Here is a 23,275-nt window from a genome sequence, read left to right as displayed (position 1 = left end):
CAACCCAGTCATCTCACTTGCTACTGCACTCTCTGACTTGGAAAGGTTTGGTATGGTGGTAACATCACAAAATCTGAAATCTTAAATCTTGGGCTCAAACAAGAAGATTTATCCAAGGCAAAAGAGGCGATAGGGCTCCGCTGGCTCCCAAAGGGCATTTGGGTTTTGGGGGTGAACATCACACGCTCACTTAGGGATTTATACGCAGCTAGTTTTCAGCCCCTTGTAGCGGATATCCAGAAACAAGTCCAATCTTGGAGTCCTCTAACGGTTTCATGGCTAGGGCGGATCAACTGGGTTAAAATGGTGATTTTGACAAAGGTGCTGTACCTGTTTCAGGCTCTCCCAATCCGGATCTCGGCCTGCTTCTTCCGCACGCTAGATAAATCAATATCGAACTTTATATGGAAAAATAAATCCCCCCGCATGTCAATGAAAACTCTAATGCTTCCCCAAAATAGAGGGGGAGGTTGACCTCCCCAACTTTAGACAATACTACCGAGCAGCACAATTGCAAGTGATAAAAGACTGGTTTAAGGAAGACAAAAATAAGAGATGGGGACAGATTGAAAAAGCAATAGTGGGCCCGAGAATGGGAGAAAAGTTGTGGTTACCCACAGTTCACCTCAGGTGTAGACGCCACCTCCTTCCCTCAGTGGAAAAGGGTGGGATGTACAAAATTCTGTGGAATGTTTGTGGGGCAGGACATCTAATCCTTTTCCTTATACAATGAATAGCTGAGTCTGCAGGAGAACCAGCGCTTTCAATACTTTCAGGTACATCACTGGCTGATGGCTCCGCCAAACAAATCAGCAGCTCTAAGAACACTTACACCATTTGAGAAAATCCTGACCTCCAACCCAGAGGATAAACATTTGATCTCCAAGATATACAAGCTCCTAACTGATGGAGTTCCGCATAAAGTCCCCACATATCAAACGGGCTGGGGGAAAACCCTTGTGTTCATGCCAACGGAGGAATCGTAGTCGCGCCCCTGGTCAGATATCCCCAGAATAACTAGGTCAATATAGATCAGGGAATTTTGGCTCAAATGAATGTTCCAATGGAACTAGAACACTGAGTGACTACACAAGATGGCCCCATCAATCCCGGAATCCTGTTGGAGGGAGTGTGGGGGGAAGAGCATGTCTGGTGGTCATGCCCCAAATTGCTCCCATTCTGGAAAGAGATGAAGAGGAATATCCAGGCCATGTTTGATTTCCCAGCAGAGAGACCCATAAGCAAATGTCTCCTGGGAATGGCAGAACAAGATAACAACCTTTAGCCGAAACCCAAAAGGAAGGTCTTTTATATTCTCAAGTTGGCGGCCCTACTAGTGGTGGCCCAGAAATGGAAGTCTAAGGACCCTCCACATATCAAAGACTAGTACCACAAACTTTAGAACTTTGTATCCCTGGAATGAGTCACCTACACAATCCAAGGGGCTCAAGCCAAATTTTCGACGGAATGGGTGCCGATTTAAAATTTCCTACATGGAGAGCATATGGAGCAATACTGTCCGCAGAACATACACATATTAGGCATACTATGAACACTGTAATATGTTAGGCATACCCGTTTACTGGGAGGGGAGGGGAGAGGAAGGGGGGAACCAGGGGACAAGGGGGACAGGGAGCAGAGCAGGGAGTTGGTAAGAAGGGGGGAATGTTAAGTTTGTTTTTGTTTCTGTATATTTGAAAACTCAATAAAAAATAAATTAAAAAATAACCCGTTCTATGGAATTTCTTCCACTCTAGTTTAAACCTCAAAAAGCTGTAATTTTCATTTAATGAGACACACTGCTTGTTACTGTTTAATGATACCGTATTGACCATGCACAGGTATCTGTGGAAACAATGTTGATATTAGCTTCTACCATGTAACCGATATTTTCTTCTACAGGCCATGGCATTTCTTCAGCACATCTCACTGCATGACTTGCTCTTCATCTGTCACAAAAGTTTAATGTGACTAACTAATATTTACTTCCTCGTTCACAATGGTTAACTTTAATGTGACATATGCATGGATTTCACAGGTTCTTTTCCACACTTTTAGTTCTAAATATGAATATTTTTGTTTTACCACAACAAACAACCACCTAATTTTGTAGAGAGGAAATACTTGGGAGGGGACAATTCTGCAAAGTGCACACCCTTGTACCAGTCTTTACTTTCCAATCAGCACCCTATTTGCATTCTGGGACTCCCCATAGTAAGCATGCACCTATCCATCACATGTAAAGCTCTGTTGGCAAAACAACAACACGACTGGTTCAAGGTGTCGCATGACGTGGTCCCACTTGCCGGGCATTAACCATCTGAAAAGCTGTTATTCCGTGAGGCGTTCGGTCTTTTTCTGGGTTTTAATAAGATTAAACTATTTCTATTTGGCACTAGAGAACATTGTTGATTAGGTGTAGTCTTGGAACCTTGCAAAATTACATTTTACTTCTATACAATACGTCCAGTTTGGTGTTGCCGTGCCCATAGATTTATTTTGCAGCCTTTTTTCTGTGGCATGCACATTCGTTCTCCTCTTCCCACCTTTGCCTCTTTTTCCCTGTCCCCTCCCATCTCCACCTTCAGACCTCCTACCTCTCACACATTAACTCCCGTCTGAACCTCCATCAGCCCATTCGCGATTGCCACACAGATTTTCTGATTGGCGAATAGTCCATTACTCTTACTGTGTAAGTACTTACTGTGCCCTTTAGAGTCATGCCTCTGCAAAACGTTTTTGGGCTGGAGATGCATAGCTGCAATAATAAGAGAATTTGGCATGTCTGTTGATGCCCAGTTCACTGTTTTATTGCATCATCATCATCATCATATTGTTTAGAGCAGAAAATAAATTCCATAAAACATTTACATTACATTCATTTCATAATCATCAAAAAACACTAATAATTAATAGAGGGTACATATAACACATCTAAAAAGACAAAGCATTCTCACGTATTTTTCACGCCTGACCAAGGTATGTCAGTGGAACCCACCCAATAAAACAAGAATTACCATTTAATAAAAAAAATGTGGCTGGTCGGAATTATGCAAAGCCAGTACCTCTTAAAACCATTAAAAAATCGTTCTTTTTCCTGATGTGCACATAGGTTGGGCAGAAGAAAATAAAGTGCAGTAAATCTTCATTTGGTGCGAGCTTGACATAAAAAACAGGGTTTTTCCCTCTCCTCCAGCACCTGACCAAATAGCAGTTCCTGCACGTAGTGGAATATAGTTAAAACGTGCTCTTGTCACCAAAAAGCAGACTGATAGTTTGTCGTTCCATGAAAGATACTCCTGTATCTCATTATCTAACGCACAACTAAGATTACATTGTTTTTAAAGTTCCTTGGTCTCTCTGGAGAGTGTTAGCATATTTTTCAGGTGGGATTTATAAGCCACATGCATTTTCTGATTCAATATCGATGGTAAAGTAAAATGTGAAGGAGCATTGATGTTGGTTAAAGGTTTGTTAACATGTTTAAACCACGGTCCTGTGAAGAGTACATTTTTGTTAAAGTGTTTGATATTATAAACTGGGCTAAAATCACTGCAGGATTAGACGGTATCCTTAAGCAATGGCATACAGGCTCAAGGGGCAACTCACCCTGCAGATCAGGCGGCCTAGCTCTGTATGAACAGCCAAGCTTGAGGCAGATATAGACAAGCCCAATCATTTCCTCAAGAAGTCATTGTCCACTGTAGCAATGATCCATTCATGGAGCCTACAAAGTACCCCCATATTTGGCTACTGATTTAGACTTTATTTTATACTAGCTGGGTTACCCGGCATTGCCCGTGCCATGATCGAGTGGTGTCTCATGTGCCCTGGAGGATCTTGCTCTTGTCCTCTTGTCCGCAAGATTTGCTTCAGTTTGCTCTGGTGTCTCATGTGCCCTGGAGAAAGTTGCTCTTGTCCTCTGGCCGGCATTTTGTGCTGCTGTTTATTGTTGCATTTCAGAAGCTCTTGATATTGATTTTCGCTTTGCATCGGATGGAGTTTTTCCAAGAGACGTTCGTCTTTTGTGCGGCATGTTTCAGTCACGCAATGGCTTCAGCACATTTGAGAAAATGTCCAAGAAAGATGGATTGATTGTGCTCTCTTTTCATGAATGAACTTAAGTAAACTGTAACCTTGCCATTTCCCATATTTGGAGTGGCATGATAAAAAGACATTGTATTTCTTTTTTATTCCCTTTAAAAAATACTTTAATAAACAATTTCGAACTGTATACAGTAGTAATACTTTTCAAAGGAATAACCAACACATGGAACATTTTGCTTTAGACACTTTTCAAAATGCTGCCTCTTTCTAGTACCTACCGTAGTGAATCGAGGTGAGAATCAGTAAATGAGGGTGTCTATGGAGTGAATTCTTTTCATCCAAACAGACTACAATCTTGCCCCAGACAAAAGAGTAATCCAAGCACAATTTGGTAGATATGGGTTAAATGGTGTGGGTTTGTATAGCCGGACAAACATACACACAGACATACATACATACATACATTCCACTTTATATATAAAGATACCTTCCTGGGCAAACTCCTAGAAAAGCTGGTCATCTCCAAGATTAATCTCCACACTGAAACTGTTGGTTGTCTTCATGACCATCAGTCTGGCTTCAGAGCTGCCAGAAGCATGGAAACATCTCTCCTGAAAATCCATGAAGACCCGCAACCTAGATTCTAACACCCCCTGTGCCCTCATCTTGCTCGATCTCTCCTTTGATGGCGTGGTTGACCGTGTCAAAAGCAAATGTCTATGTGATAACTTGGGTATCACGGTCAGGCCCTGGCTGACCTCTTTTTTCTCTCTGACCGACCCTCCCAGGTACAACTGGGGTCCTTCCTCTCCGCTACCTTTTTCTCTACCTGTGGTGTCCCCCAGAGGTCTAACTTCTCTCCCTGGCTCTTCAACCTCTACCTGACACTTCTTGTCCACCGCATTGCCGCTCTCTGCCCCTACTTTGTGCTATGCAGATAACACTCAGCTCATTTTCAGGCTACCATCAGCCTCCTCTTCTCTTTCCCCCATCACTGTCTGTCTGCTACCCAGGAGTGGTGTGTTGCCAATGACCTCTGCCTTAATGCCAGTAAGACTGAGATTCTCCTCATCGGCAAACCCACTCCCTCCTTTCCTGTCACACTCTGGCCGTTCTCCCTTGGCCCTCCTCCTGCTCCCACCTAAAAAACTCATGCTCATCTTTAACTCCATACTCGCCTTCTCTCCTCACATCTCTGACATCTCTAAGAAGTCACACTACCAACTCCACATCATCAGAGGTATTCTTCCTTTCCTGTCCTTCCTCCAGAAGCTCACTGTCTCCAGAGCTCCGGTTCTCTCTAGGCTGGACTATTGCAACAGCCTCTTTCTAAATCTGCCTGCCTCTCCTCTCCGGCCTCTGCAACTCATCCAAAACAGGACTGCTAGACTTCCTTGGCTTCAAGCCCAGCGATCGTATCTCGGCTCACAGTGGCTGCGAGGATTAAGTTCAAAACCCTTTGCATTGTCCACAAGGCCTTCTGGGGTCTGGGGCTTCAATATCTTCAACTCTCTCTTCATAAATATCTTCCTTCTCGAGCTCTTCGCTCATCCGCCTCCAACTCCTTCAGGGTCAGTTGCTTCTCCAAGCAACGAGTAGGTGGTAGATCTCCTTCTTTGGCTGTGGCCTGCCTCTGGAACAGCCTCCCTGAAACTTGAGGAGAACCATCTCCTGTTCCGGAAGCACCTCAAAACCTTTCTCTTTGCTTCTGCTTTTTCTCCTCCTCTCCCCTGCTGACCTCCTGGTTGAAACAGCAACTGCACTGGTTACCTGGCCACCTTCTAATCTCAGGCCCAGGTCTCTCCCACATCAGTCGCACATGCCCTTTTTTTCGGTCGAATTGACTCGACCCTTTTGACATTCGACCCTTTTGAGTCGAAACTTTGACCTATAACCCCAACAGCTCTTTGCATTCTGGAACTGTAATTCAGTGTTCCTCATTATAAGTAGCATATGCCTGCAGAGGGTTAATGCTGTGCTGTAGTTATCTGTGTGCATCAGAACGCCATACCTCTCTCATGCATGCAAGTCCTGGATAGGATGTATTTTATGGCTTAAATAATAGTGACATGCACAATTGGGCTAGATAAAATCCCACTCTGGATTGAAAACAGTGTGCAGGTAGATCGATTGTTGGCTATTTATTGGTGCTCTACTATGTGTGTTCTTGCATCTCTTTCTTGCTCTGAATTCATATAAAAACAAGCATTGGCAAACACTTTTGGCTATTTTATAGCCATTAGATAGCCACTTGCTGGACACCAACATGATATAACCAGGTCCTCAGATCATTTGCCAGCTGGTCACATCTTATGGCCATAGGGCACCACCATGGCCGTGCCTGGAAAAATGCATATTCCATTCCTGCACAAAAGCAAGAAAAGTTGTGTTTGTCAATGCCTGTATCTAATGATTATTTTTACTTTTTACTCTCATTTTCAGGGAGGCAGCATTGCAAACAAGCATACACTCTTAAAATAGACATTAAGGGGCCAATTCATGGAACAAACGTGCGCTAAAAATCTTGGCGCAAGCATGAAAAAACAGACGCATGCGCACGTGTGCGATTCATGGAAGTCCCTGCGCGTGTTTTCCTTGGGATGTGCGCCAAACCCGAGCGTGGCGCACCCGGGCGCACACATCATTACAACAGCTCAAACGCTGTGCGCGACGCACACAGGGAAAGCGCACAACGTCCGCGCACACACCAAAAAGGGGGCAGGACACGGGGCGTAACACGCGGATTGGGGAACAGCGCGTGAAAAAGATGGTGTAACTGGGGAAGTACTGCTGGGAAGTACATGGAACACCCACACGCACGCGAACCACACGCATTCATGGAATCGAAAAGGGCAAACCCCTGCACGGGCAAAGACACGCACAGGCCTAAACACGTCCGCCACACGAAGGCAGGCGGTAGCGCCCCTGCGCATTACAAAAGTGTGCGCAAACAAAAAGCATGTATATTCAGCTATGATGAATGTCCTATACTGTGGCTCCCTAGGATAAATGATGTGCACGCAACACACAGGCAACCCATAAAAAGAAGAAAAAGAGACAAGCGCCCCCCAGTAGCCCATGTGCGTGCAAAAATGACACACGTAGTACGGTGTGGCATCCAGGAGGCCAAAAAAACATACGCGATCAACAGGCAGGCCAGTATGGCCATAAAAAAAAGGGGTACGCGACAAACACGGACACCCACTGTGTGAAAGATAGCGTGTGCATGTATTTCGGGGGTGCGCGGGAAGTTTCACATGCGATAGGCCCCGTGTGAGTGGGGTACGTGTATTACTGGGGTTCGCGGGAAGTTTTACATGCGAAAGGGCCCTGTGAGAGTGGGGTACGCGTATTACTGGGCTGCGCAGGAAGTTTCACATGCGATAGGCCCCGTGTGAGTGGGGTACGTGTATTACTGGGGTTCGCGGGAAGTTTTACATACGAAAGGGCCCTGTGCGAGTGGGGTACGTGTATTCCTCGGGTTCGCGGGAAGTTTCACACACGATTGGCCCTGTGCGAGTGGGGTACGTGTATTCCTGGGGTTGGCGGGAAGTTTCACACGCGATTGGCCCTCTGCGAGTGGGGTATGTGTATTACTGGGGTGCGCGGGAAGTTTTACACACGATTGGCCCTGTGCGAGTGGGATACGTGTATTACTGGGGTTCCTGGGTAGTTTCACACGCGATTGGCCCTGGGCGAGCGGGATACCACTCACCGTCTGTCTTGTGTGTAGAAGAATGCGTAGCCAACACCCACCCGCTGTGAAGTAATAGCGTGTGAACCCCAACGGCTGGAAAACACACGCCTGCACCCCACGAAAAGCACATACAGAGCAATGGAAAGCCACGTGGGTTCTTCAACCCGTGCCAGAGCAACGCCCGTGCGCGTTATGTCACAGACGCGCTTACGCGCTAAGGGCCTTTGGTCCAATGAAATCGCGTACGTGTGCCGACACGCTTACGCACTAAGGGCCTTTCCTCGGATTTCACACAGACGTGCACTTTTTTCACGTGCCAATTCACTCCGTATCAAGCTGGCCACGCGTACACACACGGAAGACCACGCTCCTGCCCTGAAGGCCATTTTCCTGCCCGCCAGAGCCCCGAGCACGCTCCTACCTGCCATCTGCTGCTGCCTGACTGCCTGCTGCCCACGTGCCCTGCTATTTGGTGCCTGCACGCCAGCCAGGGTTCCAGTTGCTGTGTCCACCCCTGCTGGAACAGAAGACTCCGACTGGGATACCATCGCTCCACAGCCCAGCTCCAGGACCCAGTTGCCCACCCACGCCTGCCTCGGGGGTCGCCATGTCGGGGCAAACACCATCTGAGACCACTGGCGACCCCCAGCCAGAGAGGCAGAGGGCCACCAGTTTCAGTGTGAAGGAAGTTGGTGTCCTGGTGGAGCATGTCCTGGGGCATTATGATGCCCTCTTCGGAACATCATGCGCCAACAAGGAAGGACGGGAGAGGATCTGGGACGACGTAGTGGTTGCCATCAACACGGAGGGGGTGGCAACCCGCGACATCAAGAAGCGCTGGGAGGACTTCAGGTCCAGGACCCTCCACAAGGCCCGGCGCCTCGCAGAGGGGGGCCGGGTCAGCATGAGTGACATGCAGATGAGGGTCCTGGAACACGTATGCCCAGCGCTCCACGCCCAGATCCTTCAGAGGAAGACCCGTCTGGGGTTGAGCGGTAAGTGACCAATGACCAAGCATTGGTGTGCGAGACAGGGCATGTTGCAGTGTGCTGGTAGTCTGATACTTGCCTGTATGTGTGACATGGGCCATCTATGGATGTGTGTGTGCAGGGACATCATGGTCATGCATGTGAGACCAGTAATGTGCGAACCACATGGTTGGTGCATGCAGCTGTATGGCAAATGAACACATGAAAGCATGCCAGTGTCTGTTCTTGCACATGGTGGGGGTGTGAGGGATGGGTGCTGCTGTCATGTACATGTATGGTGCACATGTGTGTGTGTCTGTGACTTCGATACGCCATGGATTCATGACACATGTCCATGATGATGTGTAGATTCACTCATGCAGTGAGGTCACCGTTGTATGCACTGTGTCTATCCACTGTGTCGGTGGTGTACAAGGCATGATGCATGACCCTCCGGTGATGTGTGTGCATGGGATCAATGTGAGCCAGGATGCATGTGAGTTTGAAGGCAACACTTTGATTAATAGAGGCCCTTGTACATGGATGCTGATGTTGATTGCAGGCGCCATGCCCGTTCATGCATGTGTGTTGCGTGCATTCACCCATGTGTTGTGGAGGGACAGGATGGAAGTGACGTTAGACACTGCCACTCATGTGTTATTGCTTCCTGTCTAGGGGAATATTGTACTGTACCCTGGTGCTTGTGTTCTATGTCTCCCACTACGCAGCGTCAAGTGAAGAAGAGGGAGGAGACGGCTCTGTGGAGCCAACCGGCGGGGATGCCTCCACTGGGCGGCGACGCAAGGCCCAGCCACCCTCCCAGGACTTGCCATCATCCGGGAGCGAGGGGGCTTGTGCCGCGTCTGCCACTACGGCTGTGGCGGAAGGGCCGGGTGAGCCCCCAGAGGGGCTTGCAATGGCAGAAGACGGTACAGAGACATCCAGGTTGGTGGTCTCCACAGAAGAGGAGGAGCCCACTACTGAGCCGCACATGGGGCCTGGTGGGGGTAGTACCACTCGTGCAAGTGGTGCAGTCCAGGGCCAGGGTCAGGAGGCAGCACAGGTCACCGCGGAGGGGCCTGTGCATGTCCCTGTCCTTGACCCTGTGACTGCACCACCATGCACCAGCAGGGATGCCCGTCCCAGGCCCGTCCGGAGGGAGGGGAGAGTGCCACGTCATCTGTCTCTCCACTACCTGCAGACAAGGGGGCCCATGAACGTATGGGCTCCGTCCTGATTGGTGTCGCGTGGCGCACTCATGACATTTGTGATGACATGCGTTCTTCCTGAGCAGAGAATGCACACCATCACGAAGAGCAGCATCGCGACGTGGCACTGTTGGGAGGGGCCCTGGTTGGTGGGTTCCTACATGTGACACGCACTCTGGCGGACCTCTCCTCCTCTGTGGAGACTATGCGCCAGTCGTTCTCCCTGCCGTCTTCCGGCCCAGAATCCACCAGGGCCCCCTGTGGACCTGGCCTGACCAACACAGCCAGCTTGGTGGAGATCCCATCCCTGCCAGTCGGGAGTCGGCGGTCTAGCAGGGGTGGACACCACAACTGGAGACCAGCTGACGGAGGATGTGCAGCCATCATCGGACAGGGCACATGGACAGCAGCAGCAGGAGCAGGCTCTAGGTTGGAACAATGATGGCTCGGGGCCATCGACATCAGGGGGGCAGGCATCGGCCAGAGGGCAGGAGGACCCTGGAATGGATGGGTCTTCCGTGTGGCTGCGGTTGGGCCAGCGTATAGGTGCGGGGCAGCGGCGGGCAGAAGAGGCGCGGCTCACCATGGTCAGGGCGGAGTTCTCCATGCATCGGGCGTTGAGGCGGGCGGAGTGCCTCGAGGCGACTCGCAGGGAGTTGCAACAGGCCATGAGTGCCTCCCTGTGAGACCTCGGGGCAAGGGCAGAGGCCCGCCTCCGGGACATCGACATGGAGTTCGATGATGCCCTGGCCCTGGACACCACCGAGTGAGCCGCAGGACTTGCCCGCCGCCACTGTATATAGTTAGATAGTGTTAGGTTTCCTTTCCTTTTTTTTTTATTTTGGTTGCGCTTGGACAATGCACCACGTTTTTGTATATAGTTTTTTATTAGGTAGTATTTGTAACGCTCACCTGACTCCCACGGAGGCGCTGGCCTGGTTTGCGCTGCTGTGACCTCTTCTAAGGTGATGCGCAGGGTTCGGAAGACGGACTGGACCGGGCCCCCAAATCTGGCTTGTCTGGCTCGCAGAAGTATACTTCTGTAGGCGAAAATAGAGGATTAACTGTCTGTAATGCAATGCAATCGGCCTCCCACTTTCCCCTCTCACCCTCCTCGAAACCCTTCTGTGATTCCCCGTAGCGTCTCACCTTAGGGTCTGGAAGGACGAGCTCTCCATCCTGCTTCTGATGCAGGGGCGCGTTGGTATCCAGTTACTTCACTGGATTTTCGGATTGGTGAGAACCAAACTTGCTTGGCTTCCAGGTAAGTTTTTTGTTAAGAGGTTCCCCTTGTGGCCATGCATTAATGTACTAATGCTAGTGTCTTTTTCCCCATAGGGGCCGGGGTACGGAATGCCGGGGAACAGGCACCGACCCGAGATGAGAGGTGAAATCCTTGTAGAAATCAGGCAAGTTTTTAATGAGCGTTTTTTTGGTAATGTCTTTTCATTCGCTCATTAACGCTGAAGTCTTTTTTTTCCCCTTAGGGGCCGGGGTCCGGAAATGCCAGGATGCGGCGCGGACCCGAAATGAAGAGGGAATGAATCAACAGGTAAGTTTTAACATGGAGATTTAGCTTTCCTTATTCCCTTCTCTCTCTCACCTTTTGTTCTTGCCTTTTTCTCCCTAGGCGCTGGGGCGTGACTGCGAATCCGGATGATCGCTGCTGAACATGGAGGCGCTCTGTAAAGGTGAGTGGAATGCGGCGCTGCAGCGATCAACACGATGAGCTTTTAAATAAAAGTATTTCTTTTCAGGATTGTCGGCGAGATGTCTCCGGGATGCGGATTTAGCAGGTAAGGACTTTTCCTTCTTCTGTTCTCTTCTTCTCTTCCTTTGCAGGTGATCCAGGATGCTGGCAGGCGTGGCAGAAGTCAGGATGCAGGAGCAGACACGGTGAGCGTCCAGCTGCTAGATGCAGAACAACGCGAAGCACGTGTGGCTGTTCGGGTGGGGTTTACATAGCCTTGGAAGAAGTTCCAGGTATGTATCCTTCCTCCAATCAGGTATGTATCCTTCCCTGACCACGCCCGGATGGTAAATTAGTCCCACAGGTAAAGTAGTTCCTTTCAGGCCTCAAGGAGGCCGGGATCCTGCAGCATGGTCTGCATCAGGTAATTGCACCCAAGCACTCTCATAATGAGCCTGGTGCCTATGGCGCCAGGACTGATGTCTTTTATGAGCCTGGCGCCATAGGCGCCAGGACACTGTCCAAAGGGCCCCTATATGGGGTTGCTGGGTCTTTCCTTGGGGACTGGATGTCCGCTTTCGGGGACGCAGGGCTTGAACCGGCTCCCCGGGAGCGGGCATCATGACAGTATTTTTGGTAGGTTTCATTTCATCAGTTGGGCTCATGGACCCTGGATTGTTCATTTGTACATAGTTCACCATTGGATTATTCTCGTTTTTTTTATTTTCACCATGGAGCAATGGATTTCACTTTCTTTTTTCCCTTGGATTTGCTTTGTTGGACTGTGACTTTGGACACCATTTCTTTTGGATTTCTTTGGATTATGATTTCTTGTTTTTTATTCCTTTACGGACATGCAGCAATTCTTTAATTATTCCCATTGTTGTGTGTTTTCTTTTAATTACATTCATGTTGTGTTTAATACATTTTTTTCTTCATACTTCGATGTGTGGTATTATCCCATTGGTTTCATGCATGTCATGATATGGGTTTTCACATTCACTTGCACCCAGTGTGTGTGTGTGACGGACATGTGTTCATTTACATACTTGCCTTTGGGGTTGTATCATGTAATTGGCTTTTCTATGTGGGTGGATGCAATACATGGTTGGGTCTTTGGGCTGGGGAGGCTGGCCATAAAGGCCATAATTGAGGATCGTCATGACATGGGGGCAGGGGGACATGAGCGGGGGCCTGCTGGCAGGTGCTCTGCACTGCTGGGGGGTGGGGGTGCAGGGGGACATGAGTGGGGGCCTACTGACAGGTGCCCTGCACTGCTGGGGCGTGGGGGTGCAGTGGGACATGAGTGGGGGCCTGCTGGCAGGTGCCCTGCACTGCTGGGGGGTGGTGGTGCAGGGGGACATGAGTGGGACATGTGTGGGGGCCTGCTGGCAGGTGCCCTGCACTGCTGTGGGGTGGGGGTGCAGGGGGACATGAGTGGGGGCCTGCTGGCAGGTGCCCTGCACTGCTGGGGTGTGGGGGTGCTGGGGGACATTGGAGTTGGCGATCAGTAGTGCATGCTACCATGTGGCTTGGCTGGGGGGCATGCCCATGGTGAATGGGCTGCCTGCGGGACATGACCAGGGGTGCAGGGTAGTCCCCTGAGGTGTGGGCTGCCTGCAGGGGCCATGGAAGGTGTAGAGGGAACACCTGGGAGGACCCACACTGCCAATTCACATGTAGGACTCCCCACGCACCCCCGAAATACACGTACCCTGCTCAAATCGCGTGTGAGACTTCACACGAACCCCAGTTATACACATACCCCGCTCGCACAGGGCCAATCGCGTGTGAAACTTCCCGCGCACCCCCCGAAATACACGTACCCGGATCCAATCGCGTGTGAGACTTCACGCGAACCCCAGTTATACATGTACCCCACTCGCACAGGGCCAATCGCGTGTGAAACTTCCCGCGCACCCCAGTAATACACATACCCCACTTGCACAGGGCCAATCGCATGTGAAACTTCCTGCGCACCCCCCAAAATACACGTACCCTGCTCAAATCACGTGTGAGACTTCACGCGAACCCCAGTTATACACGTACCCCGCTCGCACAGGGCCAATCGCGTGTGAAACCTCCCGCGAACCCCAGTAATACACGTACCCCACTCGCACAGGGCCTATTGCGTGTGAAACTTCCCGCAAACCCCAGTAATACACGTACCCCACTCGCACAGGGCCTATTGCGTGTGAAACTTCCCGCGAACCCCAGTAATACACGTACCCCACTCGCACAGGGCCTATCGCGTGTGAAACTTCCCGCAAACCCCAGTAATACACGTACCCCACTTGCACAGGGCCAATCGCGTGTGAAATTTCCCGCGAACCCCAGTAATACACGTACCCCACTCGCACAGGGCCAATCGCATGTGAAATTTCCCGCGAACCCCAGTAATACACGTACCCCACTCGCACAGGGCCTATTGCGTGTGAAACTTCCCGCAAACCCCAGTAATACACGTACCCCACTCGCACAGGGCCTATTGCGTGTGAAACTTCTCGCGAACCCCAGTAATACACGTACCCCACTCGCACAGGGCCTATCGCGTGTGAAACTTCCCGCAAACCCCAGTAATACACGTACCCCACTTGCACAGGGCCAATCGCGTGTGAAATTTCCCGCGAACCCCAGTAATACACGTACCCCACTCGCACAGGGCCAATCGCATGTGAAATTTCCCGCGAACCCAAGTAATACACGTACCCCACTCGCACAGGGCCAATCGCATGTGAAACTTCCCGCGAACCCCAGTAATACACGTACCCCACTCGCACAGGGCCAATCGCGTGTGAAACTTCCCACGAACCCCAGTAATACACGTTCCCGCTTGCTGTGTGGCGGGCATGTATATTGGTACAGGGTTAGCGCAGCCCTTTGCGCTGGATTGGGGATTTTGATGGGTTTTCCCTGCGCGAGGGGCGTTCTAGGGGGCGTAACTGGCGCTGCTGCAGGGTTGCTGCGCCACTGTGCGCCACGGCTGGTTTTGGTAGCTAAATCCATGAATACGCTGTGCGCAGAAATGGATTTTAGCGCACGCGGCTGGCGCAGAGATTCGCACGCGCACCCTGTGCGCCAGCCGCATGCGCCACTTGTGCGCTAAATTCTATGAATTACCCCCTAAATTCTTGTTCTGCAATTTATTTGTGTTAACAAATAAAGATTTTCTTTGATTGTGTCTTCTTGCCCGGAGATGCTCAAGTGGTTCTCACAAAGCATGCCACCTTGAAATACATAGCCACCTCACCTTCACAATAAAAAAAGTTAAAAAGGTACATCAAATACAAAGAAAACCATTTTAGCAAAGAAAATATAATTTACTTCAAAAAATTAAAGTTGCTGGCAAACAAGGCAGTTAGTATTTCTCCAACTCGCCAGATTTGCCTGGATTGAATGAGCAGAAAGAGGTCTACCATTGGTTCAGGTAAACTCATGAGCAAGGGGAGGATGAGAGGTAAGAGGGGCCGGGCGTGTGGTCCTTTGGTGTTTCAATAGGATTTGTACCCAAGGGTTTGTGGTCAATGGGGTCCTGGCTACTGGCATTCTATACGAGGACTGCGTAATTGTCAGTGCTTCTGGGTTCATCAAATCACCGGGATCACTCTGCAAGGCTTCCATTCCTTTGTCTCTGGATTGGAGTTAGCACCTATGTATCCTCATTAACACCGGCCACTTCTGACCTCTATGCATCTCCCCACTCCTGTTGGTGGCAATAGATCAGGGAGTGGAGTCTTCAGCTGTTTGGGCAGTACTGGGGACACGTTGTGATTGAGGCTCATGAGGTTTCATGCCAGGGACTCAGTATTCTCCATCACCTGCGTATTCACAGCACCAGGATCACTGGTCTCTTCTGACCTCTCAGCATCTCCCCACTACAACCAATGGTGATAGGAGTTGGACACAGCTGTCAAGGGGCAAGATTAGGGATGCATTGGGTTGGGGTTGTTTGAGTTTTAGCTGCATGTGGTGCATGTCAGGAGTTGGTACTCTTCATCGCCACTGTAATGTCAGCACTAGGATAATTCTACAAGGCTCCCACAGCTTCACCTCAGGGCAGGGGTAAGTGGTAACATCCCCACACGAATGCAGGACACTTCTGACCTCCTGTATGGACCACTGTCCAGTATTTGCTCTACTACAATGTGTGATTCTTTAATTTGAGACATATCTGCTGTTCGTCTGAGTTTCAGCAGTGCTTTGATATTGTTGTCTCTTTCTTGAGTAGACAAAAGTTTGAAAATTATGTCTATCATTTGGTCTACTAGAGACCCATCCTGCACAATTGGGCATGGTTACCTATTTTCATTTACTTGTGTTCAGCGGGATTCATTTGGAGCGCCAGTCCTTTTTTTTGCATTAATAATAGCCACCTTTCTTTATCCTTGGACTTATTTGCAATTCTTGTTTCTCAAGATTTTGCTTTTACTTCTTTTTATGGTATAGTCTCATTCTGCTAATTGCGTCCATCACATTGTATGTGATGTAAGTTTTCTTTCATTCCTTTTTCTGATTTTGGTAGAGTGACCCTATAATCTTTAGTGTTCATAATTGGTGTGTTGCTATACTTAAACTTTCTACAGTGTGAACTTAACTCATAAGATCCAGAGAATCAGAACATACTTCCCCAGGCACTACATTTTATACCTGGATCATACTGCCAGCCACGTCCAGACACTGTGATTAGAATAAACACAGGACCCATAAGCTAACTAATAGAAGCTGAAGAAAATGAAGGCGGACACAATGAAGATGCAAAGGGCATGCTTATGAGGCAAGAGACAGGTTATACCTTTACCAGGCCAACTGGCCAGGATAGAATGTTCCGGGAACAAACAAATATAGCTTTCACATCCTGGCTTGTGGCAGACATGGATTTAAATGGCCCGCCAGCCCGAGCTTTGGTAGGCTCAAACGAAGCAAGGGCCTCAGCTCAGGCTGTGGGCTGTTAAAGCCCATATCCGCCCCCAGCAAGGGTGTAGGAGCTTTTTGCACCCCAGGATTAACCGGGGTGCAGATAGTTTTTTGGTTTTCATCCAACAGGAGATCAGCTCTCCGCAAGCTCATCTCCCGCTACAGAATTTGTTTTATTTTAAAAAATGGCACCATTGAAATGGAAAAGGGACCAGTTCCAAAATGCCAAATGTCATCCAACATAGTCCCTTTTGTATTTCAATCACATCGGCCAGACAGGAGGAAATCAGGGACCAGAGCACTAGACTCCATTCCCGCAGGTAACTTGCGGGTAGGGGGGGGAAGTTGAATCGAGTGATTTGGGTGGGTGGGGAGGCAAGAGGGAAGCTGCAGGTTCTATGCTAATTTATCTTTTGATCCTGATCCTTCTAATCTGAGATCATAGACAACATTTTACATAATCAAAATCTTTCTATCTGGTCTACAGACCATAGCGTAAAGCCAGATGATCAAAGCAGGATCATGACTTCACTGAAGCTATCCGGTCAAATAAAGCTCAGAACGCCCCTCCTGGCATGGATATATGATATGATAGGTTATTTATAATGGGCTTATTACCCAGAGGTTTCTAAGAGCTGACCAGGGGATCGAACCTGTGGTGCTCTGTCGTCTTGCTACCAAGGCGAGCATGTTGCCCCTGAGCTATCCTCCCGAGACAATGGCATCACTGCCAATTATGATAAGTCTGGTACCCATTTTATCCTCTTTGCTGCCACATGTTCTCTTGGTGTCTCTTTTAGGGCAGTGGTAGTTGTGGTAATGCCTAAACCAGGGAAAGATGACTTCTGCATGGGCAGCTGTAAGATGATATTTCTTATCAGTCAAGACTGAAAAATCCTCCATCCTCATCAGGTGGGGGTCTAGAAGGCAGATTATCCTCGAACAACAAAAGGTCGGTGTGTCATGCAGCCACATAGAGACACTGCTCAGGGCCTTCTCATTCTTGATGTGGAGACTACCTTTGACTGGGTCACTTGAGAATTCCCATTTGCTGAAATTGAAAATACATGGCTTAGTGCCATCTACATTAAGACGGCAGATGGACTGCATTGGTCATCAAAAGTGATGATCCAGGTTAACTGTCTTCTCTCCCAAGTGGTCTTTACCACAGGGGGCAAGACAGGGGTGTCCTTTTTTCATCATTGCATTTTAGCCACATTTAGTAGCATTACAGAAGATGATACATTTCAGGAAATTAGTATAGGTGGCAAGGAAATCAAACTATCAACTTACACTGATGATAAAATGCTTTTCATAAGCCTACCACAAGCATTCATCCGGCAAATGGGAAATAATATCTAGAGGTATTCCTGAACATCTGAGTACTGTGAAGGCATCATGAAGCATGACACAGGCAACAGACTTAAAGTTCAAACAAGGGCATGACAACCACCTGCTTAAGGCTGTCGAGTACAGTGCCATCTGAAAATAAAGAGTTGACGAAGCGAGCCAGGAAAGGGAGAAGATTTCTCAAATGTCAGGATGGTTGAAGGTCTGCCTTGCCCTATGCTAATGTGGATTTCCCTTCCTGAACCCAACTAAGGAAAGTCTGAGTCAAAGAGTTCAACTTAATAGTCTGTCTGTGTCCGAAAACTATTCCTGCCCTCACCACTAGAACAAACAAATGTGTAGAGATGTCAAAGTCAAAATAAACAATGTTCAACTTATAGTTCTGAGCTCTTCCAGCTCACAGCTTCCTCTCAGCTCCCCTTCGCCAAGCATAAGGAAGTTCCATGAAAAAGAGTCTTGACGTTTACCTTTCTTTAGTTCAAAGCAATATAGTTTAGAGTCACTCCTGGGGTTCCCCTCTGGTCTCCTTCTGGTCCCCTTCCTTTGCTTCACCTCTGCGACAAAGAGCTCCTTCAAACTTGCCAGGACTCTCAGCTGCTTCGGTCCTCCGTATGCTTCTACGGCTGCAGCACTGCTCACCACAGCTCACCTCTCTCCTCCTTGCACACACCCCTTTTATACACCTGAGTTGTGTAAAGGGGATGCAGGCGCGAGTCCTTTTTGTTAATTGCCTGACTATAGTTAAGCTTGTTAGCAAGACATGACTGATCTTTGCAATGGTACTCCTCTGAGGCCCACCTCCTTATCTCACTACCAAGGTGGTGCATGTTGGTGTGCATAGCTCCGAGTCGCCTCTTCCTCATCCCTGTACTGTCCTGTGTGGACAAATGAGGGGGGCTGGCTTATAACAGCCCATAAAGGTTGGGGGAGGGTTAGGTGTGTCATCAATGGGAAAAGGGGGATACCATGTCTCGCCCAAGGCTTCCCCACTCCCAACCTTCAAGGTCCCTACACCCAGGAGATCCCCCCTCACTTCTCCACCCCCAGGGGCAGGATCCAAGAATGATGGCCTTTCCCTGACCGCCTACGTAGAGGACCCGAGGGGAGTAAGAGTGGGAATACCCTTGGGCTTCTCACAGCACCTCCAGATGAAATGAAATCATAGTCCTTCCTCTGTACTCCACAAATGCTTGGAAATGTGAGTTTCCAATGGGGGAGCTCAGCTATTCAGTACTTGGATGTTGCGTTTGCCAAACATATGGCTAAATAAATGTTTACTTTAAAAACAGAAAAAAATGAGATATGCACAAGACAACATGCGTCCAGATTTTCCCTGAAATATCGGTCATGGTGGGGTGGTGCTGATGATGATCATTGATCACCCTTATCATTGTCTACATCTGATTCTCTTTTCATTGCCACTCCACCACCTTGTCAAAAGGGTTTTGCTATGCCCAACATGTCTCTCGAAGGGCAAACATGGCTGAAACGTAGTAGGAAAACGTAGTGCATCTAAAGAATAAAGAGGACTCAGTCTGCCTGACATTAAGATGCCTTCTGAATGTGGCGAGGCACTAGACGGTTTCCAGCAGATTCTCTACCTCCTCATTGGTTGGAAATTGCAAAGGAATATGGTGGATCCTTTCTCAATGTTCAATAACTCCTTGTGATCCGCATTAAGCTAGTGTTTACATATTGTTTTACGATACACGATACCCTGAAGGCTAATTGATGATTTACCTACTAAACTGGACCCAACGTCAGCCAGTAGCAAAACCTATAACTGCATAAACTTAACTGTGCACCTCCTAGCTTATGCTTTCTTTATTAAGCTTAGTGCCAAGGAAGTGTCTTTGTCTTCATCAGTTTAATGTGACACAGAAGGACCCTTCCCTATTTTTCGCACACCTGGGAACTATCTCGGCTGTGGTTTGCAGCTCTTTTTTAAGTTTGCCATTAAGGGAGATGCATCGGTTGCTTGTAAAGCTTATACATTACTCAGAGACAATGCATACCAAGTTGGCGGTGGCTGACGAATACCCCGACAGCTCGATGGATGGTATGTCAGATCTAGATCTGGACCGCAGTAATACAATTTAAAGCCCCAGCATCATTATTGCATTAGAACTACTTCCTACTCCAAGGAGAATTTTGGGCCCTGAAGAAACATGGCACAAAATGTCGGCACAAAAGGTGGATGATAATACCTTCCATATGATTATAGATTGCCCTAAAATAAATAATACCCTTCTGAGAGGAAATATGATTGTCTTTACTTCAATCTTAAACATTCAGTCCTCTCTATCACCAGTTGTTATTATTACAAGCAAGACTTCTGCTCTCTGCCAGTAGCAACACACTGAATGTACAGCAGATGTTTGCAAACTAACACCATTATTGGTCTGGGGTCAAAACAGTTCTGTCAATACTAGCCAACTGGGAGTCATTGAATTTCACCAGATGGGGCTGTAGAAGGGGTTCATAAGGGCAGGGAGTGGGGTGTGGTTGAGTCAGCTTGGTCCACGGCATAATATATACATCCAAAGTCTTTCCTGTTCCGTGTGAATTTAGGGATGGGCAGCAAGTATAATTTACCGAAGACTACGTTCTTGTAATACCCCTCTGTTAGTGTTTTCTCCTTGTTGTATGGTGTTGGTGCTGGTTTGAGCCGCCCCTCTCCCTATATTATATGTCCCCCATCCCACAATCTGAGCATCGTACAATATAGACAACTTCAGCTATGACGACTCTGCTAGTCTAGGGCTAGTGATCTATCTTGATTCTTCTGATATGTCCTCTTGTGAACCATTGGTTTATCCCCTTTTGGTATAAAATTAATGTTTCATGTCACTTTAGCATCTATTAATCCCATTCATTCCGGAAAGTGACAGAGGATTATTATAAACCAGTGACCCTTGAGCTCAGACTTTATGTTCCAGGTTTGACTGGCGACATATTATGAACTTGTCCATTATTAACGACTTGTTCTGCTTTTCAGGACTCTCTCAATATTACTGCTCATCATTGGAAGATGATGCCAATAGTGGATGTGTTTTCTGTAGTCCATTATGGTATTTGGTAGAACAATGTGCTCTCATAAATAATAACACAAAGGAGATTAGAGAAGGATTTACTGACTTCATTTGGCATTGCATCATGTTATACTGATTGCTGGGTGGGATGCGGCTCATATCGATTGCATTTGCCTTACTCATTTCTAATTCCAATGTATGAACAAATGCGCATTGCCATGCAGTTGCTGTGTGTTGGATAGCTGGCACTCACATTAGGGATCACTTTGATTGCATCACTGGTCACATACTTGTGGAATATCTGTCAGTTTTTCCTTTTACAACAGATGTGGCCTGTGTCCAGGGACCATTTCAACACCACATGTTTGCAGTCAATTGCATTACAAAGGTGAGGGAACACAGTAGTGCCATAGAAGTGGCTTACAATTACTCTCCTTAAATTGGCATTTTGAAGTGTGTATGGCACTGATGAATTGGTTTAAAACCTGAAACTGATGTCTGCTGTTATTTCACTGGTCTTCTGTAAGGACTCAATTGCAAAGAAATGCAGGGCATCTATCAACTGCAACTGCAGTGGTACGGCACATGAGTGAAAAGCATGGGTGGGTATGGCACATGAGTGCAAGGCATGCCTGATCAAGCTCAGCTCCCATTTGATTGTTGCTGGGAATAAAGGGGCATCTCATGCAAACATCCCAACCAGGCAGTGCTACTAACTTGATAAATCTCTCTCAACACCTCATCAGTGGTCTTGGCTTTATCTGATGTGTTGGTTCTGACACACAGATAAACCTACTGAGGGATGCAGGTAGACTTTTTACACTTTTTATGGGCAGGTCAGTTGGCCACCTCTCATGAACTTATTATACTTGTGTTCCTTCCACTGTTATTTCTAAGTTATCCCCAGAGCTACTCCCTACTTGCATCCCTACTTCTGTGTCCACCATTGTACCACCTTCGTTGGACCTTATTGCACGGTTCACTTGAGCTTGTTCAACCCCAACATGCACATGCACGTACTGCTCATCTTGCACATCCTCAAGCACAGCCTTCGCTTGCATTGGAAAGTTTGTTTGTGAATCGGCTCATAAGTGTTATATGCTGTTGCATTATTTTGCTTTGGACACATGAAGCTGATCCAAGAATATTTTTGTTAACATGTTTTATGCAACTTATTCTACAACACCATTATTAAAAGGGCTTTACAACTGAACCCCACATCCTCACAGAGTTAAACACATTTTATGATCACACCTCTTGCAAAGCATATCATATTGAAACAAGATGCCCATTGCATAATCAGGATTGATGACCAAATCACAAAACAAATACCACTTACATCGGATATCCTGACATGTTGCAATCGTTTTAGATTGGAAATCGGAGTACTTTTGCCAAGCGAAGCATTTTCATGTGCTGCAAGAAAATACATTTTCATCAATACATTGGTTTTGTGTGTACCCTTTAACGCAATTACAGTAGCATATATAATACATTTTTGTAGAGTGCACCACAACCTCTACAGCTTATTGTGGGAACATGGTAGCATCTGCAGGGCCGATTCGGATGCAGAGGGAAGCACATGTTGAACTAGAGATTGTTTTTAGATCCCCAGCCAGGGTGTTAATTTCACCATGTATTTTTGGCAAACCATTCCATGACAACATGGTAATTACCTTCCTATTGTAGAATTGATTCATATCTATTGAAATACCTAAGGAAGTGTCCCCAGAACGGGCAGAATTGGAAGCTCTCTAAAGCTGTATGGATGGAGGAGGACAGGTCTTCTTGGAAATACATTACAAGAGGCCTGGAGTGTGGCAGATGAAACCATTACAACGATCCGCCTACTCCAAACTCACTCTGTTCCATAGTGAAACCTTCAACGTGAAAATAATAGGATTTGCCTCAGGAATCGTTCACCTTCTGTACATCAAATTATCTCATCCTGACGAAGGCATAGTAGGCCTGGGACATAATAGGATGCCGAAACATGCATGGCGACCAAATGAAATGCTTTTTTGTTAAATAGAAAGTCACTGAAGTAAATGTTTCTGGGTAACCTGTTTTGACAATTCAAATTGATGCACTGAATAATGGTGTGGGTACAAAAGTAGATGTACACTTTTTTAAAAATTTTTATTGGTATGTGGTTCAAAGAACCTTTACAAAATTACACAACAATACCTATTTGAACAATTTTACAAAACAATAAATTATTAAAAACACAAATTTAAAAGTTTTTTAAGTTAAAAGAACAATATATCATTAAAGTAACAGAATCTCTTTTTCAATTACTTTTAGGAAAACAACCAAAAGTGAGTGCCTTCTCATTACCTTGCATAAGTCGACTCCAAAGTGATATCATA

General features: G+C 47.5%; 1 protein-coding gene across 2 annotated transcripts in view; it reads right to left on the bottom strand.

Annotated features, from left to right (window-relative positions):
• The window catches only part of LOC138516246 (uncharacterized), a 342,716-nt gene that overhangs the window by 256,602 nt on the left and 62,839 nt on the right, over positions 1–23,275 (bottom strand). For both annotated transcript variants that reach the window (XM_069631229.1, XM_069631230.1), the window contains exon 3: positions 22,246–22,322. In XM_069631229.1, coding sequence (XP_069487330.1) covers positions 22,246–22,322 — 77 coding nt within the window. The remainder of the gene's footprint in view (positions 1–22,245; positions 22,323–23,275) is intronic.

The sequence above is a fragment of the Ambystoma mexicanum genome, chromosome 6q (assembly GCF_040938575.1).
Source record: "Ambystoma mexicanum isolate Mex_15411 chromosome 6q, UKY_AmexF1_1, whole genome shotgun sequence".
Lineage (NCBI taxonomy): Eukaryota > Metazoa > Chordata > Amphibia > Caudata > Ambystomatidae > Ambystoma > Ambystoma mexicanum.
This window is presented reverse-complemented; position numbering and strand designations above follow the sequence as displayed.